This window comes from Prosopis cineraria, unplaced genomic scaffold, assembly GCF_029017545.1.
Source record: "Prosopis cineraria cultivar Desert tree isolate PC_DT_omini unplaced genomic scaffold, ASM2901754v1 PC2, whole genome shotgun sequence".
NCBI classification, from domain to species: Eukaryota; Viridiplantae; Streptophyta; class Magnoliopsida; order Fabales; family Fabaceae; genus Prosopis; species Prosopis cineraria.
The window spans coordinates 27665435-27674870 of NW_026555333.1; the positions used below are offsets into that span (position 1 = coordinate 27665435).

General features: G+C 34.2%; 1 protein-coding gene across 4 annotated transcripts; it reads right to left on the reverse strand.

Moving 5' to 3' along the window:
* Positions 1–572: 572 nt before the first annotated feature.
* Positions 573–5897, reverse strand: LOC129301694 (uncharacterized). 4 transcript variants are annotated; one of them, XM_054940287.1, is made up of 7 exons: positions 5635–5897; positions 4712–4839; positions 3936–4105; positions 3305–3382; positions 1807–1951; positions 1322–1375; positions 573–1217 (listed from the first exon to the last, which is right to left on the reverse strand). In XM_054940287.1, exons 1-7 carry the CDS (start codon positions 5750–5752, stop codon positions 804–806), a joined length of 1107 nt encoding a protein of 368 aa, XP_054796262.1. In that variant the 5' UTR covers positions 5753–5897; the 3' UTR covers positions 573–803. The 4 variants fall into 4 exon arrangements, with proteins under 4 accessions (XP_054796262.1, XP_054796261.1, XP_054796264.1 ...); XM_054940286.1 differs by having other exon boundaries at positions 4712–4865; positions 5613–5897; XM_054940289.1 differs by having other exon boundaries at positions 4712–4865; positions 5635–5878.
* Between the last annotated feature and the right edge of the window lie 3539 nt (positions 5898–9436).

Sequence of the window (9436 nt, forward strand, 5' to 3'; positions counted from 1 at the left end):
GGCTTAATCCTAAGCCAATCCATGTCAGTCATCTCCCAGGTTAATCTCTTGATTAACCAAGTGGCCAGTTCACTGGGTTACTGGATGGATCAACCGGTTCAATCCAAGTTTCCACACAATGTGTACCCATGAATTATAAGAAGAACCACTCCATCTAATATCAGGATTGAATGCAAATAAAGAAAATTCAAAGACATGAGAAAAATTTCATGAGCAAGACTAAAACTTGGATCAACTATTTTTTGCATTTGTTTGTAAGAGCAATTTGGTAAATTCTTTTACATTTTTAATTACAAGAAGGGACGATGGTCCTTCAATGAAGTTTTAATTATTCATGGCCAATAATTTTTATTAATGTCTTTATGGGATCCTTAATTGTCATGTTCTCTTTATATTTCTTCATTAAATTGCACCTAGCAACAAGCAGTACGCATCACCTTTAAATTTTAATAACTGTAATTTAAAAAGTAAATTGCATGTGATATGATAAAATAAAAAAAGAGATATTAAGAAAGAGAGAGGATGACGTTCGAGCAGTCTCATCCGATCATCTCTCTAAATACATAACCATATGACTATAAAGATCTAATTTAATTGATTGTAATTCTCTATTGAATAAATTATACACCAGATATTTAATTACCAACAGTTCCGGTAGTAGTTTCCAGGCAAAGAAAAATTTAAAAACTGGGTTTACTCAGACTTGGTAAAGATGTTTCCAGCTTCTTCGCACAGCAGGCTAACTTGACATACGTACACATGCATGCAGGTTTTTTGGTAACAAAAAATATACAAGTAAATCACTAACTCCTGTTGTTCAGAGATTTGCTTACTTGCGAGGCCAGAACTGCAGCCTTGGCTCTGGTACTCATCAACATCAACTCTCTCACAGCACGACGCTGATGCTGTCGTGCGTTCTTTGCTCGCTTTGGCGCTAACCGGGTGTCCCTTTCGACAAATGCTAGTCTGAATTTCTCAGCCACTGACAATTCAGTGGGACTTGCCGGAGATGGAGAGGCCGCCTTCATAGTAAATCCATGTACAGCCCATGTTCTGGGATCAATATCTCTGACAGCTGCGTCATCCAATGTGATATGCTGTAATGCTTCCCAAGGAACATGATCATCATTAAACCCTAGTGGACATTGCTTAGGATTTACTACAATGCGTGGACACTCCGCAGAGAAGTCTTCCAAGCAACCATTATCGATATTTGGCTGCAAGAAAGACACAAATGCAAGTGAAATTAAGCAAATTGTGTTATACACATTTCAGGGTTAAAAAGGCAAATTTACCCTTAAACTATAAGTCCAAGACTAACCTCATTTTTCACGTAATGTTTTCCTTCAACGCTAGAAAATAGTGCAATGTTTCCCTTAAATATTGAAAAACAATGTAATGTTACCCCTACCATTAATAAAAGTTAACTTTGATGGTTAGTTAATCAATGAATCATGAAAATGGACTTTAAAAATTACAGAAAAAGACCTAAAAACCACAAATAAGTACCATATGAGGAAATTAATACCCATTAAGTTTTATGGTACTTATTTGTCATTTTTTGATCATTTTTTATAATTGTTTTGGTCATTTTCTATAATTTTTTAGGTTCTTCTCTGTAATTTTATGATCAACTACCGGTCGAAATTAGTTATCCAGGAAGCCATGTCTAAATCAGTGTCCAAAAGCTGTCAACTTTCCCACCTCAAGGCAAATTATAAATTTGCAATTCAGAAATAACAAAATCTGCAGTTAGTTACAGCTACCAAGTTACCCTTTTATGGAGAAGAGTTTGAGAGTCCGTACCCACACAAGCCATCTCAAAGATTGGGCCCCACTAGCAATTTCATTTGTATCAAGCTCCTCCCATGAATCTTCCTCCAAATAATTCAGCTTTGGTTTAAATATACTTAAGCATCTACGGGCAATGCTGTCACTCCTTGGACACCCTCTGCAACATTAACTATAGTTCATTGCCTGTTATGAAATTTTAATCCTAGTCAAAATACAATCTATCACACAATAATAGCTGAAAAGAAAAGAAAACCATCATGCACAGCATGAGATGAGTAAAGAGGCCTCAAATTTTTAATTTTCTTTATCAAACTAAATATACCAATATTAATCATAAATCTCAAATAAGAGGTGAACGTTAATCCATTTATATTTGTGATAAATGAAAAATAGTTTTGGGCTATTAAGTTGCACTAGCACACTATCTATTCCTAATTGCGAAATTCATCAGAAATTGTCACAATATCAAATAGCTCAACAACAACAACAACAACAACAACAAACTTTTATCCCACTAAGTAGGGTTGACTATATGGATTGCAAGACATCATTGTGTTCTATCATTTACCAAGCTTTTAAAAATATTATTAATTAAGAGATCACGTTCAATAACTTCTAAAAGTGTTCTTTTAGGATTTCCTTTACCCCTCTTAACAAGGCTCAAAGTTATATGTTTCACTCTTCTCACTGGTGTCTCTTACGGTTTTCTTTGTACATGCTCAAACCATCTCAAACGATTTTCTCCTATTTTTTCCTCAATAGGTGTTACCCTCACTTTTTCGTGTACGTGTTCATTTTGAATTTTATCTTTACGTGTATGTTTGCACGTCCATCATAACATTCTCATCTTTACTACTCCAACTTTATGATCTTAACTTTCCATTAGAGCCCAGCATTCACTACTATATAACATAGCTGGTCTAATAACATCACAAGCAAATGATAAGCTTTACACACAAAACCGTGCTAAGACATTTCATTAACCTCATATAAGGTCACCCATAAAAATTAGCATCTACGCAGTAGAATGACTTGCGTAATCTGAACATTGGCTGAATCCCACAGATATGAAAGGCAAGTGAGGAACACTAGCATACTAGAATATATCTAAAGCAAACACAATTATAAGGTTTTAGCCAAATAATTAGGGCTCCACGCACATCATGGGGGTGCATTACAAAGCACAAATCCACTGGAAAGCCAAAATCCCGCAAACAATAAACTCTGCTGCCTGAAAATAGTCAGTCCTATGTTCACTCACTCTGTGTGTGTGTCTAAAATATAGCCTTGCCCATCTGAGCAGCCCATTCATTTCTGCATGATTTAAATCTTGTCCAATCTGAAACTGTCAAACTTTTGGCTAACTCTTATTGAATTTCAAATTTCCAAGGAAAGTGTGGCCTTTTTTTAGCTCTCAGATATATTGAGAAAAAGCGCCCCCCCCCCCCGCCCAAAAAAAAAAAAAAAAAACGAACATTGAAGATGTATAAAAGACAACAGAAATATGTACCCGCATCTTAATGTTTCCAGTGAAGAGCAGTGCTTCACAAGTTCAGATACACCCATGGCAGTAATTTTGCTGCACTGACTACAAAATAGTCACAATTATCAAGAAGTTTCACATGATAGAAAAGCTAGTCAAAAGTACAAGGAAAGTCCACATATTGAATCTTGCAGGGCATGAATTAAATATGCTGATGCTTAGCTGCTTATAGGTTCCTATGTAATGCTGTTGAGGGATAGCTATGGTAAGCTATGCTTGAGCAAGATGTTTGTTTGGGCCAGAGTAAAAAGCAAAGTAAATTCAATATTATTTTCATGTCAGGTGGAAGCAGAACCATCAAAGTAAATTATCCGTAATTATAAAATCTAAGCTGAAACTTCAATAATAATTAGACACTTTTAATAACCTCACGGAGTAGTTTAAATGGCAGAGTCCACCACATAATTTGTTATCCTGTTAGTCAATTCATATTATGTTTAGTTATTTACCACACATTCTTTCAGCATCATCAAAGCTTATGAGTTATTATTAATAATATATATATATATATATATCACATGTTAAGAAACTAAAAATCATGAAATATCAATGGTATTTATCTTCTATGTTAATAAATTGAAGAGCCACAGCTCTATACCTGATATCCAGAGCTCTAATAAACCTGCATACATCAACTGCTTTTATTATGCCAAAATCAGAGACATCTGAGCCAGAGACATCAAGGATTTCCCAGGAACGATCAGCTAATGATATGAGAACATCATCATTGAGCAACTTCCTTCGCCTAGCAATAGCAGCCACCGCCATCTGTTATCACGTGATAAACTACTTACCAATAGATTACATGTGATGGTCAACAAGAAAACAGCTATATCGCTTTAGAATATCCTCTTTCCCTAGTCCGTTTCTCAATTCCCTATTATAGCTTTATCATTACATCTCATCTCTTTCCTAGTTTTATGATTATGTATTTGTTTTTATCTTTTGTTTTAATTCCCTTCTAGGTATTTATTTTGTTGATTCTGTATCTAATTGGTTAGGGTTTTTATCCTAGTTTCATAACTAGTCAGTGCTGCATAGCTTTGCTGAAATAAGTGTTGCTTACTATAAATAAAATTGAAGGCCTATGAAGTAAAACAAGGCCCTTTTATCAGTGGCTTACTCACCCAGTAACAAATATACAACATAAAAAAGGAAAGAGGTTCAGTTTAGTATATTAATTGACAAATTTCCCAGGTGTCTTTAACCAAGGAAGAAAAACAATATCTTCATCTCTAAGAGTCGCAATAATAATGAGATTTAGAAATAGATAGGTATGTTCTTGCCTTATATATCACATCTACAATGCGCTAGTCATATCCTCAAAATTTTTACTGTTAGAATTTAAGAAAGAAAAATGTTCTAGCACGCTACCTTTATATAAGCTGGCAAGTTGATAGCAATCTCATCCAAATCAGCAATGATATCCTCTAAATGCCTGCCAACAACTCCAAGACACAAGCTGACTAAACTTGGAGGCTTTGTCTTCTTAGGTAGGGAGACTACATTAAGAACCATTTTTCCAAACCTAACGTCAGATACAGATCGCAATATAACTAGTCCAGTATTGTGCAAAACAACATCGAAAACAAGATTTTTTTTTTATTTATTGCTTACAAGCATTCTCATATTGGAAGCATTCCTGTTTGAGATATTCAAGGCACAGTCAGGTAGAAAATGTAGGCACCCCTCTTAGTGAAAATTTAAATATTAACTTATTATATCATGAGGGACTAGCCCTTCTGCTAAACCCAATCCTATTGGCATATAGAAGACAAGATTTTAATTACTCTTGACAACTCAAAACCCAATCCCATTGGCATATAGAAAACAAGATTTTAATTACTCTTGACAACTCTAAAACTAGAGACAGAATGCTATAATAATTACATAAGATTAGGACATGCTAATGATGATAAAATGATACGTTGAGAGTGTGATATATAAGTTGAAAAATTGGCAACCAAGAAATCAGGAGGTTTCCAAGCATAAAACCCGAAATCCTTTCCATATTCCACATTGTCCACTTAATTTGAACACTCAGAAACTACTTCGCTTTAAAGTTAGTTTTTTCCGCAATATTATTTCAATTTCCAGTGAGAACCATAACAGTGAAATCAAAAAATAAATCCAAAATCAAAATCAGTTTCATCATCTTATCCCAAAAAAAAAAAAAAGAAGTCAGTTTCATCATCATAAAGCATGAAAATTTGGAAGCTTTACCGATAATACAAAATACTCACATAAAACGGCACATAAAAGAATAATTCCATACCAGAAGTGGGAGAGAAAGGTACCGGAAAAATGAGGGTCGACGAAGATATTGGAGGGCTTGGGCTTGATATTGGATCCGGGATTCAAATCGAGCTTTTGCAACGATGCTGTCAAGGCCGTCACAGCCTTCCCTTTATCCATCAAAAATCAAAATAAGCGAGCACCCTACCACAAAGGCAAGAGCGAGAAGACGCTCAAAGACACCAAAACTTCAGTAATGATGCGAACTTTAAGTGACCCAATATTTCACAGAAAGAACCGACTTTCGAAGGATTTCTGCGTTTCTTTCCCCCCTCTCATTCTCTTAATTTATTTTTTTCTTTCCTCCAGCTGTTAAGTTTAGATTTTTCTTTTTTCTTTAAAAAAAAAGAGTCAATTTTATTAATTACCAAAAAAAAAAACCCATGCTAATAGCCAAAGGAAACATTAAAAGAAAAAATTAAAATACAAAATAGCACACAACTAATTGAACACAAGAAAAAACCATTAAAAAAAAAAAAGAATTAAGATGCAAAATGTTTTGAAAGTTTTCTTGAGAAGAGCTCTAGATACCATTATTTTTTAGTTGAAGTAATATTATCTTGAAACTTTTAAAAAGAACGTAATATTACCCTAACATTAACTCTCATCCATTTTGACCTTTAACTAACTCATTTTGACCCCAAAAAAAAAAAAATCCACAAGTGGCAAGTTAAATGGGATGAGTTGGATGCATGGCAAAAGCAAAAAACAAAAAAACAAAAGAAAAAACTTGCAAATAAGCTTAAGCTTCCATTGAACTAAGTTTTTGGAAATTGAGAATGGGGCTTCAAATTGGGTTTCTCTCTCTCAATCATTGGTGAAAAATTGAGAATAGAAGACTGACAAAGGAAGAGGGAGATAGTCTGAATCTTGTTCTCTCTCAATTTTTCTCACAAGAATTATGCCTGCATTTGCAAAGATCGTTAAAGGTTGGGGTGATTAAATTCGCAAATTGTTTGAGTGAAAAATATTGGAGGAAGAGAAATTGTTGAAAGAGGTGAAGAAATTTGCCATAGGAGGATCGACTGTTTCACAAGAACTTGAAGGTGTAAAACAAGGCCAACATCGATTTGGCAGTACTCTATGACTCCATTTATGATCCAAAATGTAATGTTCGTTTTGCAAATGAGCTTAAGCTTCCATCGAACTAGTTCTGGAGATTGAGAATAGGGCTTTGAACGGGGTTTCTCTCTTAATTTTCGTGATTGAGGTAGGTGGTTCCTACTTTAAAATGACACTGACCTTTTGTAGATCTATAGCAATCTTATCTGCCGACAGAACTTGTCTAAGAAATTTCACTTCTCTCAACCAAAACTCACATTTACGGAGTTTGGCATACAACTTGTTATCCTTTAAGATCTGCAAGACAATATGAAGATTCTTCAAATGTTCTTCCTCATATCTGGAGTATATCAAAATGTCATCTATGAACACCACTATTAACTTATTGAGGTAGGGTCATAGAATTTGGTTCATGTAATCCATAAACACTATTGGGCATTTATCAAACCAAACTGCATCATGAGAAAATCATAATGATCATATTTGGTGCTAAAAGTAATTTTCAGCACATCCTCAACTTTGACCTGTAACTAACACTAGCCCAATCTTAAATCAATCTTGTAAAATATTGAAGCCCTAGCCAATTGATCTAACAAATCATCAATTCTAGGTAGCGGGCACTTGTTCTTGACAGTTACCTTATTCAACTACCTATAATTGATGCAGAGCCTTATACTATCGTCCTTTTTCTTAACAAACAATACAACTAAGCCCTAAGAAGATACACCTGATTGGATGAAACCCTTGTCCAATAGTTCCTCAAGTTGCTTTTAAGTTATATCATTTAGGTAGAGACAGTCAATAAGAAGCCTTTAAGATTGGCTTGGTTCTAGGCACTAGATTAATTGAAAATTCCATCCTTGCTCAGGTGGTAGCCTGGAAACTTCCTCAAAGAATACCTTGGGAAACTCATTCAACACCCTTATCTTATCAATACCTCCATCATAAATAGCATAAACAAAGAAGAAAACTATGTAGGCCTGACAATCTCGCTGAATGTATTTCTATGTTTGCATTACTAACAAGAATCTTGACTGACTAGGAAATGTTATAGGCAATGTTGTTGAATCATGGTTTTGATGATTACAAAATAAAGAGAATATTGTGTTTTACAAGCTAATTAATCATGATAAAATAAAGGTAAGGTAATTGGCTAAGCATTTTACATTAATCTAACATAAGTGGCTTAACACTAATATTTAGGATCTTGCACTCAATCTAATTTTTGAACTTCTTGTCCCAAATATTCTTATTCTTTATGAAATTCTATTTGAGTCAAGTATTTGACTTAACAATATATCCTTTGAATCTTTAAATCTTCTTTTGGAAATTTTTTGAACTAAGTCTCTTGCCAAAATCATCTTCTAGAACTTCAAATTCTTTTTAAGTGTCAGTAGCACCAGTACTACTTCTGTAACTTGGCCAGTGTCTAGCTTTAGCACCTATACTACTTTCTAGCACCAGTATTACTTATGTTTTCTTCTCTCCTTCGCTCTATTGACATTTATTTAGCACCTGTGCTAAATGTCAACACCAGTACTATTTCCAAGATTCTATGTGTTTAGAATGCAAGCATAAATGGTTAACACCTGTACTATTTCACAGCTTTGAACACCTTGCTCTTTATAAGATTTTGTCCAAGATACATTAACACTAGTACTATTTTCTCAACACCTATGCTATCAATCCTCTTTGAAATAACCATGGTATTTCCATAAAATGAGAAAGATCATCATCATCATCATCATCTATGAAGACCTTTGCTCTGGTACTAATAGAGCAATAAATGTGCTATTAAACTCAATAGTATTAATGCTAAGTTGAAGATTCATGCTCTGTTTTACATTCTCAATCTTAAACTCTTCAAAATACCTTCCTTTGCTATTTTTCATCTACATTCAATTTTGTTCATTCTATAACCCTCCTAAAAACATTTTAAACCTAATTGTTGTAATGTCCTATATTTCAAACCTGGGATTTTAAGTGTTTATAAGGGTAAAATAGTAATTTCAAGTGAATTTTAGTTTAATGATGTTTTTGGAGAGTAATGTACTTAATGGATCCTTAAGCAGCCTTAAAAGAGGATTAGGTTGATGTTCGATAGGGCCATGGCACGGAGAGAAAGACCCAAAACGTGTATGGGAATCTTTATACCATGCGCTATGGCGTATATAGAAAATTTGGACTTATCAGATTCGTGAAATCAGATTGAAAATTAGAAGTAGGAAAAAGTAAAAATGATCAACAGAGGATGAGCTTGGGGCTGCTAGGTCTCAACTTTGGGACCCATTTAGAAACATTTAGAGAAAGATTATACATTAGGTAAGTTTCTTCACATCTCCCTCTTATTTTATGCAAATTTCTAACTTTTGGGGCAATGTAAGCTTTGATTTCATTTTCCTTAGCTTTAGATTGAACCCATTAACTTAGTTAAGGTTTTGGGGAGTTAAATCAAGCTTCTAAACCTAATTTTTTGAGTTTTATAGTGATTTAAAACTTTTAGCTAGGGTTTGAACGAACCTTATGTGAGAATTTAAAGTTTTGGAACAATATGGATAAATGGACCTAGAACGGATAAATGGACCTAGAACGAATAGCTAAATGTAGCTATAAGTAGTAATTATGTACTTTTAGTCAAATTGGGCTAATTGATAAATTGTGCCAATTGTGTTGAGATTGGCATATCGTGCATGTGAGTTGAGAAAGGAAGCTTATGATGAGCTATAGTGGTAATTAAAATTC

Bases quoted from the DNA above. Each gene is read 5' to 3' on its own strand.
- LOC129301694 (XM_054940286.1), bottom strand. From the start codon at position 5,752: ATGGATAAAGGGAAGGCTGTGACGGCCTTGACAGCATCGTTGCAAAAG. The intron at 3,383-3,935 runs GTATAGAGCTGT...ACTATTTTGTAG, and splicing joins ATTAGAGCTCTGGATATCAG to TCAGTGCAGCAAAATTACTG. The intron at 1,218-1,321 runs GTTAGTCTTGGA...TCTTTCTTGCAG, and splicing joins AACATTACGTGAAAAATGAG to CCAAATATCGATAATGGTTG.